This window comes from Scyliorhinus torazame, unplaced genomic scaffold, assembly GCF_047496885.1.
Source record: "Scyliorhinus torazame isolate Kashiwa2021f unplaced genomic scaffold, sScyTor2.1 scaffold_1624, whole genome shotgun sequence".
Taxonomy (NCBI): domain Eukaryota; kingdom Metazoa; phylum Chordata; class Chondrichthyes; order Carcharhiniformes; family Scyliorhinidae; genus Scyliorhinus; species Scyliorhinus torazame.
The window spans coordinates 17,501-35,000 of record NW_027309351.1 but is presented as its reverse complement, the minus strand read 5'-3'; the positions used below and the strand labels follow the sequence as shown (position 1 = coordinate 35,000).

Below are 17,500 nucleotides of genomic sequence, written 5' to 3'. Positions count from 1 at the left end.
CACCGGGGGGAGTGTCGGCCTGGATTATAGCGCTCAAATCCTAGAGTATAGACATCTACCTCCGACAGTGCAGCGCTCGCTCAGTACTGGCACCGGGGGGAGTGTGGGCCTGGATTATGGAGCTCAATTCCTAGAGTATAGACATCTCCCTCCGACAGTGCAGCGCTCCCTCAGTACTGGCACCGGGGGGAGTGTCGGCCTGGATTATGGAGCTCAAATCCTAGAGTATAGACATCTCCCTCCGACAGTGCAGCGCTCCCTCAGTACTGGCACCGGGGGGAGTATCGGCCTGGATTATGGAGCTCAAATCCTAGAGTATATACATCTCCCACCGACAGTGCAGCGCTCCCTCAGTACTGGCACCGGGGGCAGTGTGGACCTGGACTATAGCGCTCAAATCCTAGAGTATAGACATCTAACTCCGACAGTGCAGCGCTCCCTCAGTACTGGCACCCGAGAGAGGGTCAGCCAGAATTAATTAAAGATCTCATGATAAATGATCGTCTCGGTAACAGTGATCATAACATGACGGAATATCACATTCCATTGGGTGGGGGGTGAAATTGGTTCCGAAACTAGTGTCTGAAACTTAAACTGGGGCGGGGAGCGTCGGCCTGGATTCAGGAGCTGACGTCCAGGACCCGTTACTTGCCTGCCCTGCTGTCCCGCGCCAGCTCCTCGCTCTCCCGAAGGCCGTCCATCGCCAGCTGGACCCTGCACGTGGCCAGGCAGTGCACGTCGATGAGCCGCGCTCCCGGAATCTCCTGCAAGAAGTCCACGAGCGACCGGTATCCCATGTCCGTCACCAGGTCCAGCAGGTCGTGGCCGTACGCCCGCCGGAAGAGCGCGCTGAATGCTTGGAGCGTCAATCCGCCTTGGTCAAGTGTGAGCACGCTCATGGCCAGTGTCCGACACAGCTCTGCGCAAAACAGACGGGACAACGCTCCTGTTACACGTGGGATTCAATCATCGGGGGTTTGGCGGGGGTTGGAGGCAGTCACAAACCGAGGGAGATATTTTTGTTTGAAATTCATCTACGGGGATGCCTGCGTCGCTGGCTAGGGCGGCATTCATTGCCTTTCCCTCGTTGCCCTTCAGAAGGTGATGGGCGAGTTGCTTTCTCGAACCGTTGCAGCTGTTGAACATAGAACATAGAGAAATACAGCACAGAACAGGCCCTTTGGCCCACGATGTTGTGCCGAACCTTTGTCCTAGATTAATCATAGATTATCATAGAATTTACAGTGCAGAAGGAGGCCATTCGGCCCATTGAGTCTGCACCGGCTCCCGGAAATAGCACCCTGGATTATGGAGCTCAAATCCTAGCGTATAGACATCTAACTCCGACAGTGCGGCGCTCCCTCAGTACTGGCACCGGGGGGAGTGTGGGCCTGGATTATAGCGCTCAAATCCTAGAGTATAGACATCTAACTCCGACAGTGCGGCGCTCCCTCAGTACTGGCACCAGGCGGAGTGTGGGCCTGGATTATGGAGCTCAAATCCTAGAGTATAGACATCTACCTCCAACAGTGCGGCGCTCCCTCAGTACTGGCACCGGGGGGAGTGTGGGCCTGGATTATGGAGCTCAAATCCTAGAGTATAGACATCTACCTCCGACAGCGCTCGTGCAGCGCTCCCTCAGTACTGGCACCGAGAGAGGGTCAGCCAGAATTAATTAAAGATCTCATGATAAATGATCGTCTCGGTAACAGTGATCATAACATGACGGAATATCACATTCCATTGGGTGGGGGGTGAAATTGGTTCCGAAACTAGTGTCTGAAACTTAAACTGGGGTGGGGAGCGTCCCAAGGTCAACACCTCCACCCAACACTAAGGGCAATCTTTGGACACTAAGGGCAATTGGTCACGGCCAATCCGCCTACCCTGCACGTCTTTGGACTGTGGGAGGAAACCGGAGCATCCGGAGGAAACCCACGCACACGCGGGGAGGACGGGCAGACTCCGCACAGACAGTGACCCCAGCCGGGAATCGAACCCGGGACCCTGGAGCTGTGAAGCAATTGTGCTATCCCCAGCGCTGCCGTGCTGCCCTCGTCCTGCTAGATGGTAGCGGCCGTGGGTTTGGAGGGCCCTGACAAAGGAACCTTGGTGAGTTGCTGCAGGGCATCTTGTAGGCGGCACACACGGCTGCCACTGTGCGTCGGTGGTGGGGGGTTTGAATGTTTGTGGAAGGGGGAGCAATCAAGCGGGGGCTTCTTTGTCCTGGATGGTGTCGAGCTTCTCGAGTGTTATCGGGAGCTGCACTCACCCAGGCATTCCATCACACTCCTGACTTGTGTTCTTATGGGTGATGGACAGGCTTTGGGGGGGGGGGGGGGGGGGGTCAGGCGGTGTGTCACTCTCTGCAACTGGGCTGTGCTGACCCCGTCCTTGCCTCCAGAGGAGACGGCTCTGCTTTGAAGTTTTTTTTGTCGTTGAAACTTTCCGATTGGGAGATAACACTGCCTTTCCTTTGCTCTTCCCAACAATCCTCGCAAGCTCCCCGCACCACTGCCTTTCTGAGCTCCACCAAGCAATGCTCTCATCACCGCCCCGCCCCCCCCCCCCCCCCCCCCACCAAAGCCCTGAAACACATCTCTGCAGACAGCCAGAGCACATTTACTCCACGGGGACCTCCCCAGTCCAACCACAGCCCATTAGCCGGGACGGAAAAACACCCCCCCCCCTTGTCCGTTTCACCTTCTATTTACCAGAAGCCAAACAAAATGCTTTTCCAATACCTGACCGTCGCGGCTTGGCTTATTCAGAGATATCATAGAATTTACAGCGCAGAAGGAGGCCATTCGGCCCATCGAGTCTGCACCGGCTCTTGGAAAGAGCACCCTACCCAAGGTCAACACCTCCACCCTATCCCCATAACCCAGTAACCCCACCCAACACTAAGGGCAATTTTGGACACTAAGGGACAATTTAACACGGCCAATCCACCTAACCTGTACATCTTTGGACACTAAGGGACAATTTAACACGGCCAATCCACCTAACCTGCACATCTTTGGACACTAAGGGACAATTTAACACGGCCAATCCACCTAACCTGCACATCTTTGGACACTAAGGGACAATTTAACACGGCCAATCCACCTAACCTGTACATCTTTGGACACTAAGGGACAATTTAACACGGCCAATCCACCTAACCTGTACATCTTTGGACACTAAGGGACAATTTAACACGGCCAATCCACCTAACCTGTACATCTTTGGACACTAAGGGACAATATATCACGGCCAATCCACTTAACCTGTACATCTTTGGACACTAAGGGACAATTTAACAGGGCCAATCCACCAAACCTGTACATCTTTGGACACTAAGGGACAATTTAACACGGCCAATCTACCTAACCTGTACATCTTTGGACACTAAGGGACAATTTAACACGGCCAATCCACCTAACCTGTTCATCTTTGGACACTAAGGGACAATTTAACACGGCCAATCCACCTAAACTGTACATCTTTAGATACTAAGGGACAATTTATCGCGGCCAATCCACCTAACCTGTACATCTTTGGACACTAAGGGACAATTTAACACGGCCAATCCACCTAACCTGTACATCTTTGGACACTAGGGGACAATTTGACACGGCCAATCCACCTAAACTGTACACCTTTGGACACTAAGGGACAATTTATCACGGCCAATCCACCTAACCTGTACATCTTTGGACACTAAGGGACAATTTAACACGGCCAATCCACCTAAGCTGTACATCTTTTGACTCTAAGGGACAATTTAACACGGCCAATCCCCCTAACCTGTACATCTTTGGACACTAAAGGACAATTTAACACGGCCAATCCACCTAACCTGTTCATCTTTGGACACTAAGGGACAATTTAACACGGCCAATCCCCCTAACCTGTACATCTTTGGACACTAAGGGACAATTTAACACGGCCAATCCACCTAAGCTGTTCATCTTTGGACACTAAGGGACAATTTAACACGGCCAATCCACCTAACCTGTACATCTTTGGACACTAAGGGACAATTTAACTCGGCCAATCCACCTAACCTGTACATCTTTGGACACTAAGCGACAATTTAACACGGCCAATCCACCTAACCTGTAGATCTTTGGACACTAAGGGACAATTTAACATGGCCAGTCCACCTAACCTGTACATCTTTGGACACTAAGGGACAATTTAACACGGCCAATCCACCTAACCTGTACATCTTTGGACACTAAGGGACAATTTAACACGGCCAATCCACCTCACCTGCACATCTTTGGACACTAAGGGACAATTTAACACGGCCAATCCACCTAACCTGTACATCTTTGGACACTAAGGGACAATTTAACACGGCCAATCCACCTCACCTGCACATCTTTGGACTGTGGGAGGAAACCGGAGCACCCGGAGGAAACCCACGCAGACACGGGGAGGACGTGCAGACTCCGCACAGACAGTGACCCAGCGGGGAATCGAACCTGGGACCCTGGCACTGAGAAGCTATAGTGCTAACCACTGTGCTAGCATGCGCCCACCCAGGATCACCCTGGAGTAGCGGGGAACGTGCCCCGATAATAAGACGCCATTGTCCCTAACCATGATGCAATCATCACTCACGGATGGTACTGGGCGAGACGATGGCCACCTCACTTTGCTGCCTGGTGAAATTCTGTCCTGACGCGCTCTCCGAAGATCCCTGCGTTCCGTGGGCCGAGGAGATGTGGTTCGGAGGTGAGCAGGCCACAGGGGGGGTTTCGGCTAAAGGGGGGGGGGAAAACGGGAATGGTCAGGAAGAGCCATGGACAGGTCGGACTTCACAACTGAGAGAAAACATCCCGCCCTCCTCCAGCGCCATGCTCCCAGGCCTCGCCTAAGCCCCCTCCGCTAATTCCAGGCCTCACTATCTCGCGGAACACGAGGAGGCCCGTTCAGCCCCTCGAGTCTGTTACACAGGAACAGGAGGAGGCCCATTCAGCCCCCCTGCTCCAGCCTGTTACACAGGAACAGGAGGAGGTCCATTCAGCCCCCCTGCTCGAGCCTGTTACACAGGAACAGGGGGAGGCCCATTCAGCCCCTCGAGCCTGTTAGACAGGAACAGGAGGAGGCCCATTCAGCCCCTCGAGCCTGTGACACAGGAACAGGAGGAGACCCATTCAGCCCCCTGCTCGAGCCTGTTACACAGGAACAGGAGGAGGCCCATTCAGCCCCTCAAGCCTGTTAGACAGGAACAGGAGGAGGCCCATTCAGCTCCTCGAGCCTGTGACACAGGAACAGGAGGAGACCCATTCAGCCCCCTGCTCGAGCCTGTTACACAGGAACAGGAGGAGGCCCATTCAGCCCCCTGCTCGAGCCTGTTACACAGGAACAGGAGGAGGCCCATTCAGCCCCCTGCTCGAGCCTGTTACACAGGAACAGGAGGAGGCCCATTCAGCCCCCTCCTCGAGCCTATTACACAGGAACAGGAGGAGGTCCATTCAGCCCCTCGAGCCTGTTACACAGGAACAGGAGGAGGCCCATTCAGCACCCTCCTCGAGTCTGTTACACAGGAACAGGAGGAGGCCCATTCAGCCCCCGCCTCGAACCTGCTACACAGGAACAGGCTAAGGCCCATTCAGCCCCTCGAACCTATTACACAGGATCAGGAGGAGGCCCATTCAGCCCCTCGAGCCTGTTACACAGGAACAGGAGGAGGCCCATTCAGCCCCTCCTCGAGCCTGTTACACAGGAACAGGAGGAGGCCCATTCAGCACCCTCCTCGAGTCTGTTACACAGGAACAGGAGGAGGCCCATTCAGCACCCTCCTCGAACCTGCTACACAGGAACAGGCTAAGGCCCATTCAGCCCCTCGAACCTATTACACAGGATCAGGAGGAGGCCCATTCAGCCCCTCGAGCCTGTTACACAGGAACAGGAGGAGGTCCATTCAGCCCCCTGCTCGAGCCTGTGACACAGGAACAGGAGGAGGCCCATTCAGCCCCCTGCTCGAGCCTGTTACACAGGAACAGGAGGAGGCCCATTCAGCCCCCTCCTCGAGCCTGTTACACAGGAACAGGAGGAGGCCCATTCAGCCCCTCGAGCCTGTTACACAGGAACAGGAGGAGGCCCATTCATCCCCCTCCTCGAGCCTGTTACACAGAAACAGGAGGAGGCCCATTCAGACCCCTGCTCGAGCCTGTGACACAGGAACAGGAGGGGCCCATTCAGCCCCCTCCTCGAGCCCGTTACACAGGAACAGGAGGAGGCCCATTCAGTCCGCTCCTCGAGTCTGTTACACAGGAACAGGAGGAGGCCCATTCAGCCCCCCTGCTCGAGCCTGTGACACAGGAACAGGAGGAGGTCCATTCAGCCCCCCTGCTCGAGCCTGTGACACAGGAACAGGAGGAGGCCCATTCAGCCCCCTCCTCGAGTCGGTTACACAGGAACAGGAGGAGGACCATTCAGCCCCCTGCTCGAGCCTGTTACACAGGAACTGGAGGAGGCCCATTCACCCCCCTCCTCGAGTCGGTTACACAGGAACAGGAGGAGGTCCATTCAGCCCCCTCCACGAGCCTGTTACACAGGAACAGGAGGAGGCCCATTCAGCCCCCTCCACGAGCCTGTTACACAGGAACAGGAGGAGACCCATTCAGCCCCCTCCACGAGCCTGTTACACAGGAACAGGAGGTGGCCCATTCAGCCCCCTCCACGAGCCTGTTACACAGGAACAGGAGGAGGCCCATTCAGACCCCTGCTCGAGCCTGTTACATAGGAACAGGAGGTGGCCCATTCAGCCCCCTCCTCGAGCCTGTTACACAGGAACAGGAGGAGGCCCATTCAGCCCCCCTGCTCGAGCCTGTGACACAGGAATAGGAGGAGGCCCATTCGGCCCCACTGCTCGAGCCTGTTACATAGGAACAGGAGGAAGCCCATTCGGCCCCCTCCTCGAGTCTGTTACACAGGAACAGGAGGAGGCCCATTCATCCCCCTCCTCGAGCCTGTTACACAGGAACAGGAGGAGGCCCATTCAGCCCCCTGCTCGAGCCTGTTACACAGGAACAGGAGGAGGCCCATTCAGCCCCCTCCTCGAGCCTGTTACACAGGAACAGGAGGAGGCCCATTCAGCCCCCTCCTCGAATCTGTTACACAGGAACAGGAGGGGCCCATTCAGCCCCCTCCTCGAGCCTGTTACACAGGAACAGGAGGAGGCCCATTCATCCCCCTCCTCGAGCCTGTTACACAGGAACAGGAGGAGGCCCATTCAGCCCCCTCCTCGAGTCGGTTACACAGGAACAGGAGGAGGTCCATTCAGCCCCCTCCACGAGCCTGTTACACAGGAACAGGAGGAGGCCCATTCAGCCCCTCAAGCCCGTTACACAGGAACAGGAGGAGGCCCATTCAGCCCCCTGCTCGAGCCTGTTACACAGGAACAGGAGGAGACCCATTCGGCCCCCTGCTCGAGCCTGTTACACAGAAACAGGAGGAGGCCCATTCAGCCCCCTGCTCGAGCCTGTTACACAGAAACAGGAGGAGGCCCATTCAGCCCCCTGCTCGAGCCTGTTACACAGGAACAGGAGGAGGCCCATTCAGCCCCCTCCTCGAGCCTGTTACACAGGAACAGGAGGAGGCCCATTCATCCCCCTCCTCGAGCCTGTTGCACAGGAACAGGAGGAGGCCCATTCAGCCCCCTCCTCGAGTCGGTTACACAGGAACAGGAGGAGGTCCATTCAGCCCCCTCCACGAGCCTGTTACACAGGAACAGGAGGAGGCCCATTCAGCCCCTCGAGCCTGTTACACAGGAACAGGAGGAGGCCCATTCAGCCCCCTGCTCGAGCCTGTTACACAGGAACAGGAGGAGACCCATTCGGCGCCCGGCTCGAGCCTGTTACACAGAAACAGGAGGAGGCCCATTCAGCCCCCTGCTCGAGCCTGTTACACAGGAACAGGAGGAGGCCCATTCAGCCCCCTGCTTGAGCCTGTTACATCGGAACAGGAGGAGGCCCATTCGGCCCCCTCCTCGAGTCTGTTACACAGGAACAGGAGGAGGCCCATTCAGCCCCCTGCTTGAGCCTGTTACATAGGAACAGGAGGAGGCCCATTCGGCCCCCTCCTCGAGTCTGTGACACAGGAACAGGAGGAGGCCCATTCGGCCCCCTCCTCCTGCCTGTTACACAGGAACAGGAGGAGGCCCATTCAGCCCCTCGAGCCTGTTACACAGGAACAGGAGGAGGCCCATTCAGCCCCCTGCTCGAGCCTGTTACACAGGAACAGGAGGAGGCCCATTCAGCCCCCTGCTCGAGCCTGTTACACAGGAACAGGGGGAGGCCCATTCAGCCCCCTGCTCGAGCCTGTTACACAGGAACAGGAGGAGGCCCATTCAGCCCCCTGCTCGAGCCTGTTACACAGGAACAGGAGGAGGCCCATTCAGCCCCCTGCTCGAGCCTGTGACACAGGAACAGGAGGGGCCCATTCAGCCCCCTCCTCGAGCCCGTTACACAGGAACAGGAGGAGGCCCATTCAGTCCGCTCCTCGAGCCTGTTACATAGGAACAGGAGGAGGCCCATTCAGCCCCCGCCTCGAGTCTGTTACACAGGAACAGGAGGAGGCCCATTCAGCCCCCCTGCTCGAGCCTGTGACACAGGAACAGGAGGAGGTCCATTCAGCCCCCCTGCTCGAGCCTGTGACACAGGTACAGGAGGAGGCCCATTCAGCCCCCTCCTCGAGTCGGTTACACAGGAACAGGAGGAGGACCATTCAGCCCCCTGCTCGAGCCTGTTACACAGGAACTGGAGGAGGCCCATTCACCCCCCTCCTCGAGTCGGTTACACAGGAACAGGAGGAGGTCCATTCAGCCCCCTCCACGAGCCTGTTACACAGGAACAGGAGGAGGCCCATTCAGCCCCCTGCTTGAGCCTGTTACATAGGAACAGGAGGTGGCCCATTCAGCCCCCTCCTCGAGCCTGTTACACAGGAACAGGAGGAGGCCCATTCAGCCCCCTGCTCGAGCCAGTTACACAGGAACAGGAGGAGGCCCATTCAACCCCCTCCTCGAGTCGGTTACACAGGAACAGGAGGAGGTCCATTCAGCCCCCTCCACGAGCCTGTTACACAGGAACAGGAGGAGGCCCATTCAGCCCCCTGCTCGAGCCTGTTACATAGGAACAGGAGGTGGCCCATTCAGCCCCCTCCACGAGCCTGTTACACAGGAACAGGAGGAGGCCCATTCAGACCCCTGCTCGAGCCTGTTACATAGGAACAGGAGGAGGGCCATTCAGCCCCCTGCTCGAGTCTGTTACACAGGAACATGAGGAGGCCCATTCAGCCCCCTGCTCGAGCCTGTGACACAGGAACAGGAGGAGGCCCATTCGGCCCCACTGCTCGAGCCTGTGACACAGGTACAGGAGGAGGCCCATTCAGCCCCCTCCTCGAGTCGGTTACACAGGAACAGGAGGAGGACCATTCAGCCCCCTGCTCGAGCCTGTTACACAGGAACTGGAGGAGGCCCATTCACCCCCCTCCTCGAGTCGGTTACACAGGAACAGGAGGAGGTCCATTCAGCCCCCTCCACGAGCCTGTTACACAGGAACAGGAGGAGGCCCATTCAGCCCCCTGCTTGAGCCTGTTACATAGGAACAGGAGGAGGCCCATTCAGCCCCCTGCTTGAGCCTGTTACATAGGAACTGGAGGAGGCCCATTCACCCCCCTCCTCGAGTCGGTTACACAGGAACAGGAGGAGGCCCATTCAGTCCGCTCCTCGAGCCTGTTACACAGGAACAGGAGGAGGCCCATTCAGCCCCCTCCTCGAGCCTGTTACACAGGAACAGGAGGAGGCCCATTCAGCCCCCTGCTCGAGCCAGTTACACAGGAACAGGAGGAGGCCCATTCAACCCCCTCCTCGAGTCGGTTACACAGGAACAGGAGGAGGTCCATTCAGCCCCCTCCACGAGCCTGTTACACAGGAACAGGAGGAGGCCCATTCAGCCCCCTGCTCGAGCCTGTTACATAGGAACAGGAGGTGGCCCATTCAGCCCCCTCCACGAGCCTGTTACACAGGAACAGGAGGAGGCCCATTCAGACCCCTGCTCGAGCCTGTTACATAGGAACAGGAGGTGGCCCATTCAGCCCCCTCCTCGAGCCTGTTACACAGGAACAGGAGGAGGCCCATTCAGCCCCCCTGCTCGAGCCTGTGACACAGGAACAGGAGGAGGCCCATTCGGCCCCACTGCTCGAGCCTGTTACATAGGAACAGGAGGAAGCCCATTCGGCCCCCTCCTCGAGTCTGTTACACAGGAACAGGAGGAGGCCCATTCAGCCCCCTCCTCGAGCCTGTTACACAGGAACAGGAGGAGGCCCATTCAGCCCCCTGCTTGAGCCTGTTACACAGGAACAGGAGGAGGCCCATTCAGCCCCCCTGCTCGAGCCTGTGACACAGGAACAGGAGGAGGCCCATTCGGCCCCACTGCTCGAGCCTGTTACACAGGAACAGGAGGAGGCCCATTCAGCCCCCTGCTTGAGCCTGTTACATAGGAACAGGAGGAGGCCCATTCGGCCCCCTCCTCGAGTCTGTTACACAGGAACAGGAGGAGGCCCATTCAGCCCCCTGCTCGAGCCTGTGACACAGGAACAGGAGGAGACCCATTCAGCTCCTCGAGCCTGTTACTCAGGAACAGGAGGAGGCCCATTCAGCCCCCCTGCTCTAGCCTGTTACACAGGAACAGGAGGAGGCCCATTCAGCCCCCTCCTCGAGCCCGTTACACAGGAACAGGAGGAGGCCCATTCAGTCCGCTCCTCGAGCCTGTTACATAGGAACAGGAGGAGGCCCATTCAGCCCCCGCCTCGAGTCTGTTACACAGGAACAGGAGGAGGCCCATTCAGCCCCCCTGCTCGAGCCTGTGACACAGGAACAGGAGGAGGTCCATTCAGCCCCTCTGCTCGAGCCTGTGACACAGGTACAGGAGGAGGACCATTCAGCCCCCTCCTCGAGTCGGTTACACAGGAACAGGAGGAGGACCATTCAGCCCCCTGCTCGAGCCTGTTACACAGGAACTGGAGGAGGCCCATTCACCCCCCTCCTCGAGTCGGTTACACAGGAACAGGAGGAGGTCCATTCAGCCCCCTCCACGAGCCAGTTACACAGGAACAGGAGGAGGCCCATTCAGCCCCCTGCTTGAGCCTGTTACATAGGAACAGGAGGTGGCCCATTCAGCCCCCTCCTCGAGCCTGTTACACAGGAACAGGAGGAGGCCCATTCAGCCCCCTGCTCGAGCCAGTTACACAGGAACAGGAGGAGGCCCATTCAACCCCCTCCTCGAGTCGGTTACACAGGAACAGGAGGAGGTCCATTCAGCCCCCTCCACGAGCCTGTTACACAGGAACAGGAGGAGGCCCATTCAGCTCCCTGCTCGAGCCTGTTACATAGGAACAGGAGGTGGCCCATTCAGCCCCCTCCACGAGCCTGTTACACAGGAACAGGAGGAGGCCCATTCAGACCCCTGCTCGAGCCTGTTACATGGGAACAGGAGGTGGCCCATTCAGCCCCCTCCTCGAGCCTGTTACACAGGAACAGGAGGAGGCCCATTCAGCCCCCCTGCTCGAGCCTGTGACACAGGAACAGGAGGAGGCCCATTCGGCCCCACTGCTCGAGCCTGTTACATAGGAACAGGAGGAAGCCCATTCGGCCCCCTCCTCGAGTCTGTTACACAGGAACAGGAGGAGGCCCATTCAGCCCCCTCCTCGAGCCTGTTACACAGGAACAGGAGGAGGCCCATTCAGCCCCCTGCTCTAGCCAGTTACACAGGAACAGGAGGAGGCCCATTCATCCCCCTCCTCGAGCCTGTTACACAGGAACAGGAGGAGGCCCATTCAGCCCCCTCCTCGAATCTGTTACACAGGAACAGGAGGAGGCCCATTCAGCCCCCTCCTCGAGTCGGTTACACAGGAACAGGAGGAGGTCCATTCAGCACCCTCCACGAGCCTGTTACACAGGAACAGGAGGAGGCCCATTCAGCCCCTCAAGCCCGTTACACAGGAACAGGAGGAGGCCCATTCAGCCCCCTGCTCGAGCCTGTTGCACAGGAACAGGAGGAGACCCATTCGGCCCCCTGCTCGAGCCTGTTACACAGAAACAGGAGGAGGCCCATTCAGCCCCCTGCTCGAGCCTGTTACACAGAGACAGGAGGAGGCCCATTCAGCCCCCTGCTCGAGCCTGTTACACAGGAACAGGAGGAGGCCCATTCAGCCCCCTCCTCGAGCCTGTTACACAGGAACAGGAGGAGGCCCATTCATCCCCCTCCTCGAGCCTGTTGCACAGGAACAGGAGGAGGCCCATTCAGCCCCCTCCTCGAGCCTGTTACACAGGAACAGGAGGAGGCCCATTCAGCCCCTCGAGCCTGTTACACAGGAACAGGAGGAGGCCCATTCAGCCCCCTGCTCGAGCCTGTTACACAGGAACAGGAGGAGACCCATTCGGCGCCCTGCTCGAGCCTGTTACACAGAAACAGGAGGAGGCCCATTCAGCCCCCTGCTCGAGCCTGTTACACAGGAACAGGAGGAGGCCCATTCAGCCCCCTGCTTGAGCCTGTTACATAGGAACAGGAGGAGGCCCATTCGGCCCCCTCCTCGAGTCTGTTACACAGGAACAGGAGGAGGCCCATTCAGCCCCCTGCTTGAGCCTGTTACATAGGAACAGGAGGAGGCCCATTCGGCCCCCTCCTCGAGTCTGTGACACAGGAACAGGAGGAGGCCCATTCGGCCCCCTCCTCCTGCCTGTTACACAGGAACAGGAGGAGGCCCATTCAGCCCCCTGCTCGAGCCTGTTACACAGGAACAGGAGGAGACCCATTCAGCCCCCTGCTCGAGCCTGTTACACAGGAACAGGAGGAGGCCCATTCAGCCCCCCGAGCCTGTGACACAGGAACAGGAGGAGGCCCATTCGGCCCCCTGCTCGAGCCTGTTACACAGGAACAGGAGGAGGCCCATTCGGCCCTATGCTCGAGTCAACGTCTCCGGCGATCAAAATGCTCGGTGAGCTCTGTGTGTCATCTGAGGTAAGATGTCGGGGCCTCACCATTTGGGGTCTCCTGTGTCTGCCCGTCGAAGGAGGGGCGCAGGCGGATCAGAAAATTGTTCGGAGGACCGCGGTCTGTCACCACCTCCACCTCGGGAAGGTGGGCGAGGAAGGCAGTGAGCGAGTCGTAGCCCGTTGCAGTCAACATTTCATCCAGCTCCTGCCGTCTTTCCACCAGAGACAATTTTGCCAGTTTCGTGACACGCAGTCCATCTCGGTAGCACTTCGTTCCCAGGACTTCCAGGAACCAATCGGCAAGTTCCCCACCATCCATTGCATCTGTCAGACAGGCAGAGGGTTAGATACAGAGTAAAGCTCCCTCGACACTGTCCCCATCAAACACTCCCAGGACAGGTACAGCACGGGGTTAGATACAGAGTAAAGCTCCCTCTACACTGTCCCCATCAAACACTCCCAGGACAGGTACAGCACGGGGTTAGATACAGAGTAAAGCTCCCTCTACACTGTCCCCATCAAACACTCCCAGGACAGGTACAGCACGGGGTTAGATACAGAGTAAAGCTCCCTCTACACTGTCCCCATCAAACACTCCCAGGACAGGGACAGCACGGGGTTAGATACAGAGTAAAGCTCCCTCTACACTGTCCCCATCAAACACTCCCAGGACAGGTACAGCACAGGGTTAGATACAGAGTAAAGCTCCCTCTACACTGTCCCCATCAAACACTCCCAGGACAGGTACAGCACGGGGTTAGATACAGAGGAAAGGTCCCTCTACACTGTCCCCATCAAACACTCCCAGGACAGGTACAGTACGGTGTTAGACACAGAGTAAAGCTCCCTCTACACTGTCCCCATCAAACACTCGCAGGACAGGTACAGCACGGGGTTAGATACAGAGTAAAGCTCCCTCTACACTGTCCCCATCAAACACTCCCAGGACAGATACAGCACGGGGTTAGATACAGAGTAAAGCTCTCTCTGCACTGTCCCCATCAAACACTCCCAGGACAGGTACAGCACGGAGTTAGATACAGAGTAAAGCTCCCTCTACACTGTCCCCATCAAACACTCCCAGGACAGGTACAGCACGGGGTTAGATACAGAGTAAAGCTCCCTCTACACTGTCCCCATCAAACACTCCCAGGACAGGTACAGCACGGGGTTAGATACAGAGTAAAGCTCCCTCTACACTGTCCCCATCAAACACTCCCAGGACAGGTACAGCACGGGGTTAGATACAGAGTAAAGCCCCCTCTACACTGTCCCCATTAAACACTCCCAGGACAGGTACAGCACGGGGTTCGATACAGAGTAAAGCTCGCTCTACACTGTCCCCATCAAACACTCCCAGGACAGGTACAGCTCGGGGTTAGATACAGAGTAAAGCTCCCTCTACACTGTCCCCATCAAACACTCCCAGGGCAGGTACAGCACGGTGTTAGATAGAGAGTAAAGTTCCCTCTACACTGTCCCCATCAAACACTCCCAGGACAGGTACAGCTCGGGGTTAGATACAGAGTAAAGCTCCCTCTACACTGTCCCCATCAAACACTCCCAGGACAGGTACAGCACGGGGTTAGATACAGAGTAAAGCTCCCTCCACACTGTCCCCATCAAACACTCCCAGGACAGGGACAGCACTGGGTTAGATACAGAGTAAAGCTCCCTCTACACTGTCCCCATCAAACACTCCCAGGACAGGTACAGCACGGTGTTAGATACAGAGTAAAGCTCCTTCTACACTGTCCCCATCAAATGGACCATTCTGTAACAAACAACAAAGAACGCGACACTACCACCAAGAGTAATATAACGTGGTACCAGGAGTTGAAACATAACATGTCGTACCTTGAGCTCGTGAGGTGACCGCTCCCATCCTTGGTTGTTGTTCCATTCTCTGTGGTGGCTCGCAGGCGTTGCCAAGCGACGCCAGTTTCCCCTGAACCCCCTCTCCCTCCGGGAGGAGCCCTGACCTCCTGTTGACGATGGCGGAGGGCCACTCATTGGCGTTTAGCGTTGAGTCGGTCGCCTTGATGGTTGGTCTGTCCCCTCTTGCTGCTGCCGGTCCCGGCCTAGCCTTCCACGGTGTCTTCACGGCCTGACTGTACGTGAGAGGACGGGGAGCTGGTGCGGCCTCCCCCTGCGCCGCCCCCCCGGGGGCAGAGGCCGGCTTGGGCCGCTCCAGAGCCAGGGGTCCCGGCCTCCGGGCCCGCGGAGGAACCGGCCCCGGGGTGCGGCCTGACGGGCGCGCGTGTTTGGGGACCTGAGCAGGCCGGGGCTGGTGTCGGTTGGGTACGGGGTGGGCTGCGGGGTAGCGAGGCCCTTGACCGCAAGCCTGAGGCCTGCTCGCCGAGGACCACATCGGGACCGGGGCACGAGGGAGCCCCAACGGAGGTGGGCCGAAGAGAGGCGAACCCCCAAGTTCAGTACGCCTGCAGGCGGCGGAAGGAGTAGGCCGGACAGGCTCAGGCCTGGCTAGGCCGCAGGGCCCGGACCTGGGCCCTGGGCGCTTCCGAGGGTCGCTGCAGCTCTCCGAGGCGGCGGGCCAACTGGGGAATAGAATCTGCTGACCCCCCACAGTCTGCCTCACCAGGGTGTCCGCCATATCATCCACCAGGCGGCCTAGGGAGTGGCCAAACGAAGAGAGGTCAAGGGAACAGCCATGAAGCTCTTGGAAGGCCCGGGGAAGGTCAGCCAGCAAGATTCCCTTGGGATAGGCCTGGAGCAGCAGCAAGACACCAACCTTCACCTCTTCAGACATGGCTGCCACTCGGGGTACCTGTTCCGAAACAGAAAAGACAGAGAACGTCAGTGAGAGACGTCAACTCAATCCAGCCTCGACAGCTCTCACCCTCCTGTTCAAATCCTTCCCTCGCCCCCCCCCCCCCCCCCCCTCCCTATCTCTGTAACCTCCTCCAGCCTCAGAGGGAGGGTCGACCCGGATTATAGCGCTCAAATCCTAGAATATAGACATCTACCTCCGACAGTGCAGCGCTCCCTCAGTACTGGCACCGGGGGGAGTGTCGGCCTGGATTATGGAGCTCAAATCCTAGAGTATAGACATCCCCCTCCGACAGTGCGGCGCTCCCTCAGTACAGGCACCGGGGGGAGTGTGGGCCTGGATTATAGCGCTCAAATCCTAGAGTATAGACATCTCCCTCCGACAGTGCGGAGCTCCCTCAGTACTGGCACCGGGGGGAGTGTGGGCCTGGATTATAGCGCTCAAATCCTAGAGTATATACATCTCCCTCCGACAGTGCGGCGCTCCCTCAGTACTGGCACCGGGGGGAGTGTCGGCCTGGATTATAGCGCTCAAATCCTAGAGTATAGACATCTACCCCCGACAGTGCGGCGCTCACTCAGTACTGGCACAGGGGGGGAGTGTGGGCCTGGATTATGGAGCTCAAATCCGAGAGTATAGACATCTACCCCCGACAGTGCGGAGCTCCCTCAGTACTGGCACCGGGGGGAGTGTCGGCCTGGATTATGGAGCTCAAATCCTAGAGTATGGACATCTCTCTCCGACAGTGCAGCGCTCCCTCAGTACTGGCACCGGGGGGAGTGTGGGCCTGGATTATAGCGCTCAAATCCTAGAGTATAGACATCTCCCTCCGACAGTGCGGCGCTCCCTCAGTACTGGCACCGGGGGGTGTGTGGGCCTGGATTATGGAGCTCAAATCCTAGAGTATAGACATCTACCCCCGACAGTGCAGCACTCCCTCAGTACTGGCACCGGGGGGAGTGTGGGCCTGGATTATAGCGCTCAAATCCTAGAGTATAGACATCTACCCCCGACAGTGCAGCACTCCCTCAGTACTGGCACCGGGGGGAGTGTGGGCCTGGATTATAGCGCTCAAATCCTAGAGTATAGACATCTACCTCCGACAGTGCGGCGCTCCCTCAGTACTGGCACCGGGGGGGGGGGGGGGAGTGTGGGCCTGGATTATAGCGCTCAAATCCTAGAGTATAGACATCTCCCGCTGGATTCCCCGATTCAACGGGACAAATTTGTGAAGTGAGTGATTTGCTAGACAACGATCCCGTCCTCCCGCCAAACCCCCCAAACATTTGCCCGCATGTTCGCACAGACAAAAGACGAAGAGGAGTCAGGAATCGCCCGTCGTCGCCATTAACACACGCAGCGCACCCCCCCTCCCCCCGCCCCCCCCCCCCCCCAAATTCATGTTCCATGTTGTCCAGTTCTTGAAGGTGCATCATGAATAATGCCCGTGAATTGTAGAACCCCTCCATCCTTCCCCTCAGTTCAAACTTAACCTTCTCAAGAGCCACGAATTCCAACAGGCCCCCCCCCCCCCTCCGGCCGTTTCGCGTCTTAATCCCCCTTCTCCTCCCATTTCCGAATTTACCATCCCACCTCCCCATCCGGCTCAAATCCGAGGTTCCCTCCGAGCCGGCATTTCCCTTGACACTGCCCCCCCCCCCCCCCAAGTGTTGGCGAAACGGCCTGGGAATTCTGAATGGGGCGACTATTACCGGACT

At 57.7% G+C, this 17,500-nt stretch overlaps 1 protein-coding gene across 1 annotated transcript in view; it reads right to left on the bottom strand.

The window, feature by feature from the left end:
* Positions 1-652: 652 nt before the first annotated feature.
* LOC140407594 (uncharacterized) overlaps positions 653-17,500 on the bottom strand; it is a gene marked incomplete at its 3' end in the record, with an annotated part of 17,335 nt that continues 487 nt past the window's right edge. The window contains exons 2-5 of the mRNA XM_072494958.1: positions 14,849-15,779; positions 13,037-13,315; positions 4,612-4,752; positions 653-919 (exon numbers count right to left, since the gene is read on the bottom strand). Coding sequence (XP_072351059.1) covers positions 653-919; positions 4,612-4,752; positions 13,037-13,315; positions 14,849-15,761 — 1,600 coding nt within the window. The remainder of the gene's footprint in view (positions 920-4,611; positions 4,753-13,036; positions 13,316-14,848; positions 15,780-17,500) is intronic.